We start from the raw sequence: 14,698 nt of genomic DNA on the forward strand, positions 1-14,698 counted from the left end.
TAGCATCGTTTGCTGTAACAACTAGCATAAAAATAGATCACGTATTTTTAGAATTCCATTTACAAATTTAATTGTTGTTACCATTTTCACAGTAAACACTTTCCTTTCACCAACTAAACGAAGAGCAAGAGATGTTGGGAGAAAAACTTCAATATTTTTAATAGGTAGAAAGCAAATAATCTGTCACATGTACCTTTGACTTGTATTAGAGCTCTGCATTTAAGGAGGAGAAATAACTTTTACACATCTCAGCAAACAGATCAAAGCTCAACAGTGAACTTGTGGACAACCTCCTCCTCCTTGCTCAACTCACTGCAAAAAGGAAAAGAACAAGATTATATGAGTGGCTATTGCGATGAAACTTCAAGCAATACATGCACCACAAAATCTTCAAGCAAGATTGGGTCATATTCCGAAAGACTATGCACATCCAGGCTGACATTGCTACGTATCCTCATGGTAAAAGAATTCTAATTTGTTAATATTACAACTTGCTATCAACGTTCTAGAGAAAATTATTAATTCCTAGTTTCCTACCAATATATTCTTTTTCAGAACGTATAAATATTCTGTAGTTGGAATGTATCATCTTTGTTGTCATTTAACATTAAATTTCATCTCAAAGTTAAGATGCTTCCTCTGCTTCACAGTGCAATAGATGATACACACTGCTCAACAAGATTTAACAAGTAAAAAGAATTTCAAGAAAACAAAGAGAAGTAGCAAAAAGAAAAGCAACAGAAGGAGAGTATAACTTACCTCTATCACAGTACCATTTAATTTTACCATTATATGCATTCCTCCTTGATTCTTATGGTGGAAATTTGGGCGCTTTGTGACCAGCATTCCCTCTTCTTAGCCAGTATTTCCCCTTCTTAAATTCTAGACATGGTTATAGCCTTATAGGCAACGAACTGGAGATTGGGACTATTGTCGATGACCATCTCAGAGAGGGAGGAGGCAGCTATAAAATGAAATCATTCTCAAAATAGAGCAAAGAGCTGGTTAATCATACCATGTCGTGTTATCAAATCCCCAAAATAGAAAAAACTATAACATTATCCTTAATTTGTTAAAACTCCATTCTCGAGATGATAATTGTAATAACATAGGTACAAACCTAAAAATGCCTATTCCTATATAAGATGGCCGTAAAATACATATAAAACTAAAAAATGCTGTCCTATAGGAGTAAAACTATCATTTCACGCTCATCACGTTCCTGATGACAAGTTTATCATCCAACCCAGGTTTAGGCTAGAGGCGAAGGAGGAAATTTGAACAAAAGAAAGAATTGAAAGGGCACACGCTTATGAAATAAGCAATCTAACTATAAAAATATATGAAGACGTATAGCTGCCAACTCCTAACAACAGAAGTTCATTTTTTTTTTCTTTTTGAAACTTTTGGATGGTTGCCCGTGATTATACATACACACGGACCTATGACTTATGTTCAGGGTCATCAGACCTCGTAAATTTCGGCAGAAATCTTATATATGTATATGTGTATATCTTGAAAATGGTTAATTTAAATCACTTGGCACCCTTAACGCTAAAAGCCTTTAGGGGGCACTGATTGAACAAAATATTGTGCCCCCATCGCATTAAATTCCTGGGTCCGCCTCTGCATACACACATACATTGGAAAATAATTTCTATATAGAACTTTAGCATAGATCTCTGCATTTAATGACGATCAAACATCACACAGTAGGATGAATCATTCTTCTTAATCAAGAGCGGAGAGCTATATCATTCAGACATACCATCAAATTTGTTTCTTTCTAGTTTTTACTGGAAATGAATCATTCTTTTTAATCAAGAGAAGATCACATTGATCATGGTCTGGTTTAACTAGAAAACAGCACAAATACTTACTTATTTAGACAAAATATCAGTTTCGGAAGTTAATAGCAGTGGATCATTGGTCAAACATTGCATTTGATCTGTTATGATATGTTGGAAAGAAAACCTGAAAGTGGTGCAATGAGTGAAATTTTTTAAGTTAAGGAGTTTGTTAGAATAAATAAATGTTAATAGAGCCAAGACTCTAAACTACTACCAATCTATGCTGAATAATACACTGTAAAAGAAGAACTAGTCAGAGCATAAGAAGTTATATAAATTGTGTAATATGTGAAGCTTAGTCAACCATTTAATTTGGACAAAATATCAGTTTCAATAGTTAATAGCAGTGGATCATTTAACTGATATATAGAATGACTAGTCCTTTTCATTGATGTTTGAAGTTCGGCATAGGGAAAACTCCAGTACAGAAAATTACATAACATTTCCTTCTCAGACTGATGAAAGAGAAGTAAAGCTGGCAAAATTCCACACAAAAGAGATGTATGTTTCCTCACTTACACTCTTCTAACAGACCACTATTGAGGTGATTGCCTATTCATAAAGAATGTCAGCACAACATTTCTTTCATCAACTGTGCAAAAAGGCTGGCAATTGACGCTTTGCGCTGCTCTACAAGATTAACAAAGAAAAAGAATTTACAAACAAGCGAAGAGAAGTAATGAAATATAAAGTTGCTGAAGAAGTGAATAATTTACATCTATCAAAGTTTTTGGCCACTATTCTCCTTTCTCAAATTTTAGACATGGTTTGAGCAATGGGCAGTTGAAACTACAGATGGAAGAGGGCATTCCCTTTACTGGAAGAGATTGAAGATTAGGACAACTCAGACTTGATGATGATTCCATGGCTTCATTTTTGCAATAGACGCTTTGCGCTGCTAAAAAAAATTAATGAAGGAAAATAATTAACAAACAAGCTAAGGGAAGTAAACAAAAATAAAAAGCTACTGAAAAAAAAAATTACATCTATCGGAGCACCACTTGCTTCAACCATTACAGGTACTCCCCCTCGACCTTTATGGTGGGAATATGAGCAATTTTTGGCCAGTAATCACCCTTCTCGAATTCTAGACGTGGTTTGAGCAATGGGCAGTTGTGAATAGATAGTCTAGAGATGGAAGAGGGCATCCCTTTTACTGGAAGGGATTGGAGATTAGGGCAAGTCCAGATGGACAGCTTAGAGAGGGAAGAGGGCAGTGCTGATTCTGCAAGAGGGCAATCCCATATATTCAGCACAGAAAGGGAGGAGGGAAGCGCTGATTCTGGAAGAGATTGAAGTTGATAGCAGGAGCTGATCTCTAGAAATCGAAGGGAAGTGTGGTGCCTAAGACCTTCGGTTGGTAGTGAATGGAGCTCATGATGCCGATATAAATATAACTCAGAAAGAGATGAGGGAAGCCCTTCTTCCAGCAGTGACCGAATTTGGGGTAAATTAACAATAAATAGAGATTCAAGCGAGGTGAGGCGTTTGACAACTTGGCAGCTTAATGTTTTCAGATTGTCTACTTCAAGACTTCGAATAGAGCAAGGCAACTCCCAATTTTCACCAGCAAGAATCTCTTCATCACTACCATCATGGTAGATGGTTAAATCTGTGAGACAACGGAGTCTCTGTAAGTCCCACTCCTTCCGGCAATTCACCAGTTTCTTGCAATTGTGGATCTCAAGGACTTCTAAATTGCAGGGCAATCCTCCTTCAGGAAAAGACTCCATTTCTGGACAATTTTGAAGTAGCAGTTCCTTAAGATATGGAAGGAGTTCCTCCATACGTTCTGGAAGCGACTTCAGCTTTTCGCAGTTGAAAATATACAACTTACGCAATGGCATCGTCTGAGTCCCGCATGCCACCAAAAGTATTTCCAGATTTTCACATTCATTAATTCTGAGATGTTCAGTACCATTGGGAATCAAAAGCCTAGTAAGGCTGTGACAACTTTCTACGCTAAAATAGCGTGCTCTTGGAACCAACTCAGGTGATATATCATCTATAGAATCACATGCATCAAGTTCCAGATTCTCGAGAAACATGTTACTTCCTCTAGAAATCATCTGACTAATTGACGTCTCCAATTTCAATTTCTGACAACGACGCATCCTTAGTTTCTTCAAAGTGCTTGGCAAACTGCTAATGGGTAAGCAGGTAAGAGAGTCAGAGTGATCAATACATAATTCAACTATCTGCTTCATTCCCTGAAGTTGGGATGCAAACAGTTCAGCATGATCAGAAAGAACTCCAACCTTAGGAGAACCAACAACTACAAACTTTTTCAAACTTGAAAGTTGAATAGGTGTCTCCATAATGAGTTCAGGACATTTTGAAATTATCAATCTTGTTAGAGAACAAAGATTTTGAGGAAACTTCCCAATCAACTTTGGGCAATCAAAAATTGAAAGGTCCTGAAGTGTAGGGAAATCTCCATTCCCTAATACATGCCAGTGCTTCCACTCCAGCATCCTTGCAAATTCAAGCTTCTCAAGAGAGTTAAAAGGCTTCTTGGAAGACAAATTACCATAAAAATCTTCAGCTACCTCCACTATTCGATGCATCCCTCGAATTGCAAGGAATTTCAAAGAAGGAAGTTGTCCTAGTGCTGGAAGGGAATCACAATCCTTGCAATTGCTAAGAGACAATTTCACCAGTTTAAGAAACGAATGATCAGCGATCCAGTTTGGAAACTTTGTCCCTGCATATCCGGTGATTTGGAGTTCTTTTATGTTCCGATTTGGATGTAGCTCATCAAGTATGTCTCTTTCATCTTGTGAACTGTCAGCAATACTCTCACTCCACTCCAACGATAACTTTTCAATATGATTCTTGTCCCTCATGTTTGCCTTCACAGCTTCCCTTCTATCAACCACATTTTGCAACTCTAGAATTGAAAGAGATCCATACAAGTTATGCAGCTTATCCATACCTCCGATTCTCGAACCACTGCAACCATCTAGAAGAAATTTAGCTCCCACTAGCACGTGGAGGCTTTTGAACTTGCTTGGATGTAGCGGTAGCTTCAAGCGAGAAGTGTTGCTAATGTCAAGGTAACGCAAGTTGATCAACTTTTCCATTTGCACTGGTAACTCCTCAAGATAATAACAAGATGACAAGAGAAATGTCTCTAAGTTGTACAATACACAAATCGAATCTGGTAACTTTCTTATCTTTGTCAGGGAAAGGTCCAAAAATTTCAGGAGCTTTAATTCGATTAACAAGACATTTGGCAACTCCTCAATCTCATAACAAGCCAATGATAATGCCCTTAAGGATGTTAGACATGGCAATATGTTATTCAACACCCTCTTGCTTAAAGGAAATGAATTATCAAGCTCAAAACTTATTGGAAGCAATGTTCTCAGCTGCTTCAATTTGTGTAGGGGTTTCAATTTCTCAAAGTCACCATATCCCATTGAATATGATAGGTGTCGACTTTTTTCCAATATATGAGATCCTTCATTATCTTCCAGATTGATACAAAGTTTTGAAGATGCCATTTGGGCCAAATCATTGACAAGGTCATGCATTAAGAATACCTCTACCTTCCTTTTAGAGGACTCTTGGACCCTTTCGAACAACGATCTTGATCGCAACTCGAGAAAGTATTGGTTGCCTAAATCTTCAACTGTTTCATCTTTTTGCAACTGTTGTACGAGACCATTAGCAATCCAGAGTCGAATGACTTGTTCTTTGCAAAATGGATAATCTTTGGGAAATATTGCACAATAGGAAAAACATTGCCTCAAATGCACGGGAAGATCAATGTAGCTCAGCATCAGCGCTGGTAATATGCTGTTATCCGGCAGTTCCCATATTTCGCTTCTCAAAACACGTCTCCACTCTTCAACCTCTGATTTGGAGCGCAACAAACCAGCAAGCGTCTTTAGTGCTAAAGGCAATCCTTTGCACTTCTTTGCAATTTGTTTTCCTACCTCTTCAAGTTCTGGATGTTCCTTAGGATCCCTATTTTCAAATGCATGTCTTTCGAATAAAGGCCAAGAGACTTCAGTAGACAAAGTTCCCACGTTAATTGGCCCAATACCCATCATCAAGGCAACACTCTCCTTACGTGTCGTCACAATGATCATACTTCCATTTTCTCCTTGTGCAAAAGGAATTCTCAAGTCATACCAGTCATTGTAGTTGTCATTCCAAACATCATCTAAAACAATAAGGAACTTTTTCCCCTTTAAGCTTTCCATCAATTTGATCTGAAGCTGATTAAGATTGTTATCAACCATCAAGTCGGATGAACCAATTTCTTGAAGTAACCCTTTTGTTATTCTAAAAACATCATATGGTTCAGACACAGAGATCCAAGATTTCAACTTAAAATGTTGTTTCACCTTCTCATCATTGTAAACAACTTTAGCAAGTGTTGTCTTGCCAACACCTGCCATTCCAACAATAGGAATTACAGTCAACCTTTTTTTAATTGCATCATCAGACAATAAACGGTCAACCAATATATTTATTTCATTCTGCCTACCAAAGATATCAAATTCATCAACCACAGAAGTTGAAAGTCTTCTAGTTTCTTGTTTACCCGAGTCAAGATGGTCATTTAGGCCAAGGCAGCCAATTTGCTTTTGCAGCTCCTCCAATGTTTCAATGGAATCTACCAACTTCTCCTTTATGTAAAGAAAAAATTTATCACTCAAGCACAAGTTGAGATCACTTCCCTGCTGGTTGCTTGTGTCTACAAGATTTTGATACTGACCTTCCACCTTAACTCGGAGAACTTCATAATTGATTTCTTCCATTAAGTTTTCAGCACTGTCTACAGCATCCCGAAGTTCATAAAGCCACTCGCTCACATTTGGATTTGATGCCTGTTTATTCTCTGCATCATTTAGCACAATCTTAAGACCACGCAAAGTCCTCCTCAGCTTCTTTAACAGCAAAACATCATGCTTGCCCCTTTGAAACATCTTCAGCAGCTCACCTTGAGGAGCAAGCCTATCAAAGAGAACTTGCAGAATTGAAGAGAGAAATGCACCACCAACTGTTAATCCAATATCCATTTCTGAAAGCTGCAACGCAAAAGAGGCAACCAAGAACTGATCAAGAACTTGCTTGCCTGTTTCTATCTTAAAAGTAATCTTAGTTTTACCTGTTCAAAACTAAGAGTAATATACTAGAATGATCAGAGTACACTAACTTGTTGTTGAATGACCTTATCTCTTTCTCTTTTGCTAGTGGTCTTAGTTACTTGTAATTCGTACAACTATGTTTGCTATTGGCATAGTTGACAGTCATAGGAAGAAGAAAAAACAGAACTGTCCTTTTCTCTTTTCAAAGAGTATGACTTTTCACCCAACAAAAGGACAAAGACTTCATAATGGGGTCTTGTTTCTTGAATATTCATTACTTTCTGAATTCTGAGCTGAAAATTTGAGGCCATAGATGAAGGGTAGTTGGGAGTGTAGAAAGGGACTGAAATAAGTGAGCCTAAATGATAAATTTCTGTAGGGTATGTGTTTGGTGTGCCTTTTGCTTCATGTACTTTCCCATTTCCCACAGCTCATTGTAGCGAATAATTGGGCCTTACTTCATTTACCACTATAAACACCAGCTGATTAGTGTAGTAAACTCTAAAATAGAAGTGATAACTTATTTGGTTGACCTCATCATCTCTATCTCTTGGCTCAAATTCACAACTTGAAGGGCTCAGTTTTAAGCTATCTAACTCAACTCAATGCTGATTAGTGTAGGGAACATCTCAACATTGCATAAGTGGGCGAGCATGGAATAAGGAGACCATAATTGATCAGCATATACAAATTAAAAGAACGTACAGCGCATGCAAGCTTCTCCAACTTCTCCTTCTCAACTTTTTACAGAGTCAAACAGGAAATTAACTAGTTAGACAACCGAAATACAGACTTAAGTTGGAAACGTTCAGTATGAAATTAATCTTCAGAACAAAGCATCAAATAAACTGCATTAAGAACCCCTTCACCAATAGAAGTATGTAAGCCGAATAAAAAAAATAAACACCCAGTAACATATACAGAATTGGCCTGAACCGTGCAAGAGAACAGGTACAGTACACCCTTTTAATGGAAAACAGTAGGCAATATGCTTGTTTGCAACAAAACTACTAAATACATACTAAAAACCAGGTACTTTCCTTTTTCTGAAGCAAGAACAGAAGAAAGGAGTACTAGTTGATATAATAAGCAATAGGTTTGATATTGCAATAAAGCCATATTGATAGTCAGGGGAAAACCCCCACCACCAAATCGATTAATTGATAAATACTTACAATGATGATGCAAAAGAAAGGATGGATACTTGAAACTGATAGGCATATTAATAAAATGATACTCAATCAAGACGATATAAGCAAGATGAGGAAGATAAACCATCTGAAATAGAACAAACGACCGAATCATTGTTCCAATTATGTGAGAGTCCAAAAAGCACACCATATACACTTGAAAAACTACATGCTCCAGGTAAGTCATTAAGCACGATGAAAAATCACCTTGATGTAGACATTTTCAGCTGCTCTTTCCTCCTCGCTTAGTACCTTACCATAGCTGTAGAGCCTACGAGAAACATATCTGAAAGCATTCCTTGCTGCCATATCAGTTTTGCCTACAAAGTCTTCCTGCAGCAGAAACTGTCATCAAATGAACTGATATATAGTGATGTTAATGGATGTTCAGTATAAGTGTTCAAAGAATTCCTTGATTAGGTTCATTCCAGCATCACCTCTGCCTCCAGAATCAACAATTTCCGTAATTGCTAATTGATAACTTTGCAACAGACATGTGTATATCAGTTTTCACAGGACAGAAGAGCAAGAGAGTAAAGGTGCAGCCATAAAAACGGAGATGATTTTACTCCCATGAAATGTTCACATAGGAATACTACATTTCAACTAGGAAAGAAATCATACAGTTTTACTACACGTCAATGTCAAAGGCAAAAGCAGAAGAGTGCAAGTGTCAGCACAAACTGAAGTTGCAAATTGAAGCGCGCGTTTTAGTGAAGAAAGACAGAAATGAAGAAAATACGAAAAAAATACATGATGCAAAAAAAAAAAAAAAAAATATCAAGGGCAACGAAACTGAAATAACTATAGTAACATGCAAATATGAAGTAAAAATAATTTCAATTAAATCAAAAACCTATATAAGATATTAATCAAACGCAAAGCGGCAATTTCAAGTTTCTCATTCAAATTAGTGACTAGTTTTTTTTATTCTAAGCTTCTATCTCCCATACCTTCAGAGGCGGAACCAGGATTTAAAGTTTATGGGTTTTGAATTTGTCACCGAACTCATGTATCTTTTTAGTTACTGGATTCGCAGTTAAACCTTTATACATATTTAATGAATTTTCTAATACAAATATAAAATCGATATAAAATTAAGTTACCGTAGGTTGTTCTCTAGCTCCGCCCCTGCATACCTTGACTTCTAATCATTAAGATAACCATCCTTAATGTCCCTAACGTCTAAGTATCATTTTTCGTTAGCTACATATTTATTTCTAGTATTTTCTTCTTTAAGATAGAGTCCATTGTCATTGAAGTACATACCTTAATGCCTTGATATTTGCAATAAAGCGCCACTTAGGCAAATAAAAGTGACCGGACTATGCTTCGCTGAGCTTCAAGGCTTACGCGTGCCTCAAGCAGGATCTGATAAAACTGCTACACATTGTAGCCCTACCTCCGCAGGAGCTGTTCAAAGTTTCCGAAAGCATCTCACATGTTAAAAATCAGGTCAGAATAAAGTTTCTAAACCATCTAGGGAACACTTATAATTTAAAAACTAATATTGAACGCTCCAATCACAAAATGGCTGCTCTGTTCAAGACATCTTCACATAGAGCTCCTATAGGCTTATGCATACCATCTACATAACTATGCAGCCGTAGCCCGTAGGTGCACTCTATAGACCCCAATAAGTATTGTAAGCAGCAAAGAAATTGATAACTGCTGGAGCGAAGACATCATAACCGCTCGAGCAAACCATTGAAGCTTATTAACTCAAAAGGTATTTTACCATGCTCTATCCAAAATATCAATCATCCAACTACGACTACCAGAAACAAGGTCAGATTAGCCACATGAATCATATGTACCCATTCCTCTCTTTTCAAGCTCACAGTCACAGATTTCGACACATCCCAACAGATTCAGCAATTAATGGTTTCATTGTAGTTTTGCCATTCACTCGCTATTCGTTCTCTTTCCATAAATCAATCAATCAATCAACTATGACTCTATCATAGAATGCTAGGATCAACTATATGAATCATCTGTATCCATTCCTCTCTATTCAGGCTCACATTCCTAGGCTACTAGAAGTTTTATCAAAGTTTAGACTATTTTTTTTATACTTATAAAAAATAGATTATTTTTACTCTGGCCATCAACTTACCGCAACTATATATATATATATATATATCACTTTGGTAAAAGTATAGATTTGACAACTATCTGGACAGTGAAACTAACATATATGCACATTATATAAACGCATAAACCCAGAAAGCTTACAGATCAAATGAGCAAAAAAAGCGCAAAATCAGAAACAGTTAAAGAAGAATTCCGACAATAAACATCTGCGTACGGCATAGAAGCAGCTTAAAATGCTCAAAACTAAATTCTCACTGCATAAAGGCACGCATTAAGCATAATCAAAGAATTGTTGAAATAAAACCCAAAAAATTCAATATCATAGCTTTTTATGCGCTAGTGTGCTGGTTGCCAACTTTGCTCTCTCAAATTCAGTTACATAGCTAAAACTTTGGAGAGAGAAAGGCATTCACGAAAATTCTGGTAATCTTACTCTCTTCTTCACACTCCTTCTTTCTCGATCCTTTTCTTTCTTCTTCCAATTCTTCTCATTCTTCTTATTCATCTGCAGATCCCTAACTTAGCAATGGAGTTTTAGCTGGAGTTTTTAATTCTGTTAATTTTCGTTATTAGTTTAGATTATAGTTCGAATTTCAAATATTTTTTTCAATTTCATTTATAAAAATCCAGAAAATTGCCCCAAAAAGCTATATTCTCTTTCATTTCTTTCTTATACCGTGACATGTCTTCACTTGGCGAAGAAGAAGAAAAGGAGGAGGAGAGATGGTCAATTTCTAATGGGGCTTTCATCGGATCTGGAAAAATATTTAGAGGAATTGACACCGTATAGCAATCCTTCACTGTAATTGGCATTGTATTGGCCATAAATTTACGTTGGCACTAGTAGCCCAAAAATATTGGCATAAAATAGCCAAATCCTGAAAGACAGGATTATACAACCTCAAAAATAGGGGGGTTTTAAGATTTTGTCCTCCAAACACGCTTGCATGATGTATCCCATCAGAAGGGTAACTACCCAGTCAACCAAAATAAACCCAAATGCAGAAAATATATTTCCTTTAAAAATCAACAAGGGTGCGAAGATTTTTCAGCCATCACGGAAATTGAATATCAAATTTCTGTATTCTGATGCAATAATTAGTTCTTTCTTTGGAAACAATTTTTTTTTTATTTTTGAAGTTCTAAGATACCGAAGAACAAGGGTTCTAATCTCTGTATATAGAATACATATTCAATGGCTACTTTGCCGATTTTGATACAGCACGGGGGACGCTGGGATATCAACAATCGATTTGTGGATTACTCAGTTGAAGGCGTGGTGATTAGTACTGAAACTAAATTTATTGATTTTGTTTCTACAATTTCAAAACAGTTGATGATTGACACCACAATTAATTTGCTTGAAATCCAGTATAAATGCGATGAAGATTCACCACCAATGATGATACACAATGATATGGGATTGCGTGTATATATCGAGTTGAAGAAGAAAAATTATGCGTTTAATGAGTATCCGCTGTGTTTAACAGTGAAAGAGAAAGATATGCACGCGTTTAATCGAAACGAGGAAAATTCATCTGTATGCCTACAAATTGCTAATACATATGATATACATAACGGGGATACACTACAGTTGATTGCGTTTGATAACGTAGATGATGCTGAAGTTGTAGATTTTGATGAAACTCCAATAATAGATGATCCTCTAAATAATACTGTTTCGGAAGGCCAACTTTACAAGGACAAGGAGACACTGATGATGGCGTTAAAAAACTATGCTATTCAGAAAAAATTTCAGTTTAAGGTTGATCGATCAAGTCCATCAAGGTATGAATGTATATCTAACTTTAATAATTGTATACAATCAACAGTTTTTTTATTTTCACAACACACAATAGTTTATCTTAATTTATTTATTATCGTGTAAATTTGGATGTTATTAGATACTGTCTGGTATGTGTCAATGACCGTTGCACGTGGTTTTTCAAGTCTTCATCGCTAAACAAGTCAAAAATCTTTAGGGTTAGAAAATTCAGTAAGGAACATGTTCGGCGAGGGATAGGTTGTTTACACAACGTGTAGCTACTGCTTCTGTTATTGGAAGAATTATTTGTGATAAATATGTTGATCCAAAAACAATATACACTGCAAAGGACATAATGAAAGACATGAAAAAAAATTACGGTATTGACTTAAGCTACTGGAAGGCAAATAGATCAAAGCAAAAGGCCCTTCAGTTTTTAAGAGGAGACCCAAGTGAGTCGTATGCAAAGCTGCCAAGCTACTTATATATGTTGATGCATTCCAACCCCGGGTCAGTTGTGTGTTTGAGAAAATCAGATGAAGAACACTTCATGTATGCCTTTGTCGCCTTATATGCATCAATAAAGGGATGGTAATTTTGCAAACCTATTGTTGTGGTTGATGGAAGCTTCCTTAAAGCAACGTACAGAGGAATGTTACTCACAGCTTGCTCGCAAGATGCTGGAGGTTTGTTCTAGAAATACTCTACTATATTTCATTTATTCTAAATATTAGTAACATATTCATGTATATCCAAAGAACTAATTGTATATCAGAGTATACATATATGTATAAAAGTTCTGTGTATAGCCATTTACACTTATATAGTTATTTTAAATCTGTGCATATCAATTAACCATCCATAGGTATTTATTAAATAGAATATATTTATAATAAATACTTTGTTGAAGGAATATAATTAATATATTGTAAACAGGCAAGATTTTTCCACTTGCATATGCAATTGTTGATAAGGAGAATGATGCCTCATGGGGGTGGTTCTTTGAAAGGTTCAAAGAAGCGTTTGGTGATAGAGATGACATGTGCATTGTATCGGACAGAAATGAGAGCATAGCTAAGGCAGCTTCAATAGTATATCCTCAAGTTTCTCATTGTGTTTGTATATGGCATCTATGGAATAACATAAAAGACAGATATAAGAGGAGCCAAGAAGAGCTAAGAGAGATATTTTTTGCTATTGCAAGAGCATATACTATTCAAGAGTTTAATCACCATATGACAAAGATGGAACAAATAGACAGAAGAGTGAAGGATTACTTATTTGATATTGGGTATCACAGGTGGAGTAGAGCGCATGCAAAAGTCAACAGAACAATGACAATGACTTCTAACATTGCAGAATCATTAAATTCAGCAACTAAGGAAGTGAGGGAACTTCCGATACAGCAGTTACTGGAAGAAATTTGAATGTTGATCAACAGGTGGAACTACACAAATCGAAACACTGCACAAGCGACATTTACAAAGTTTACCTTTAAATACAATGCTATACTGGATGAAAATCTTGATGCATCACAGCATATGATGGTAAGTTTATATTATATAACATATTCCTTATTTTCAAACTTCATGTTTTTCTACAAAGTAACTCAATAAAGTTACTCTTTTGGATTTTATACATAAAGTGTAGACTAATCTTGCTTTTCTACCAAATATAGGTGAGACCATCGACTGAAAACTTACATTCAGCTATTGATAATGAGAGGTTGTTCATCGTTTGACTTAGGGAAAGGACATGTAGTTGTAGAAGGTTCCAGCTTGATCAAATCCCTTGTCCACATGCGTGGCCGGTTTTGAGGTCAAAAAACTTAGAGGGTGAAGATTACTGCTCTATGTACTACAACAATGAATACATGTTGAAAGCATACGACATTCCAATTTATCCTCATCTAGATGAAAGCACATGGACAATTCCAGTAGAGGTATTAGAACAAGTTGTGTTGCCACCAGTTTGGAATAAGATGCCTGGAAGACCGAAGAAGGTGAGATACAAGAAGGTTTCAGAATCACAAGCTAAGAGGCCAAAGAGTTCATGCGGACAATGTGGACGTGAGGGCCACAATAGGAGAACATGTAGAAATATACCTTATAACCACTGAATGACCTTAAAGATAAATTGTTTGTATATATATCAAGTTTATTAAATGATTGAAGTATTATTCATGTTCAGAAGTATTTACATTGTATTTGTATTCGTAACTAACATTTCAGCAAATTTATCATTCGTAACTATATTTGAATTTTATATCAAATTCATAAAGTAAGAGATTAATGATTTTGATCTGAAATAAGAGTAGCTTAATTGGTTAGAGCGCATGTCTTAGTTAGCGGAGGTTTTGAGTTTGACTCTCAACAAGAACATTTTATTTTTATGTATTTCTATATTTTGCCTTAGTTGTATTCGTTGTGTGAACAAATACAGTCGATACAAGTTGTATCCTTTGTTTACACCCTTGTATTTCGTCTTGGTTACAGTTGATACGCATTTGGATACAAGTGTGCGAACGAATACAGTTGACACAGGTTATATTCGTTGCGCATTTGGATACAAGTGATACTAGTTAGTAATAACAATTAAATAGTAGCTAAGAATGGCAACTAGGCAAACTATAGTTACTACTTATGCTGGAACTCCAGTATATATACTGGAATTCCAATATCTTATACTAGAATTCCA

General features: G+C 36.1%; 1 protein-coding gene across 8 annotated transcripts; it reads right to left on the reverse strand.

The window, feature by feature from the left end:
- Window positions 1-2,210: 2,210 nt before the first annotated feature.
- Window positions 2,211-11,347, reverse strand: LOC107794724 (putative disease resistance RPP13-like protein 1). 8 transcript variants are annotated; one of them, XR_001649967.2, is made up of 5 exons: window positions 10,670-11,347; window positions 8,350-8,475; window positions 2,835-6,892; window positions 2,567-2,745; window positions 2,211-2,475 (listed from the first exon to the last, which is right to left on the reverse strand). XR_001649967.2 is itself a non-coding variant. In XM_075243554.1 (5 exons), the coding sequence occupies exons 3-4, from the start codon at window positions 8,449-8,451 to the stop codon at window positions 2,864-2,866; spliced, it is 4,131 nt and encodes a 1,376-aa protein (XP_075099655.1). In that variant the 5' UTR covers window positions 8,452-8,475; window positions 9,412-9,555; window positions 10,670-11,346; the 3' UTR covers window positions 2,211-2,745; window positions 2,835-2,863. The 8 variants fall into 8 exon arrangements, 5 of the variants coding, with proteins under 5 accessions (XP_075099655.1, XP_016472733.2, XP_075099652.1 ...); XR_001649965.2 differs by having other exon boundaries at window positions 2,211-2,480; XR_001649966.2 differs by having other exon boundaries at window positions 2,211-2,480; window positions 2,567-2,748.
- Window positions 11,348-14,698: the final 3,351 nt, after the last annotated feature.

Source organism: Nicotiana tabacum, chromosome 22, assembly GCF_000715075.1.
Source record: "Nicotiana tabacum cultivar K326 chromosome 22, ASM71507v2, whole genome shotgun sequence".
Lineage (NCBI taxonomy): Eukaryota > Viridiplantae > Streptophyta > Magnoliopsida > Solanales > Solanaceae > Nicotiana > Nicotiana tabacum.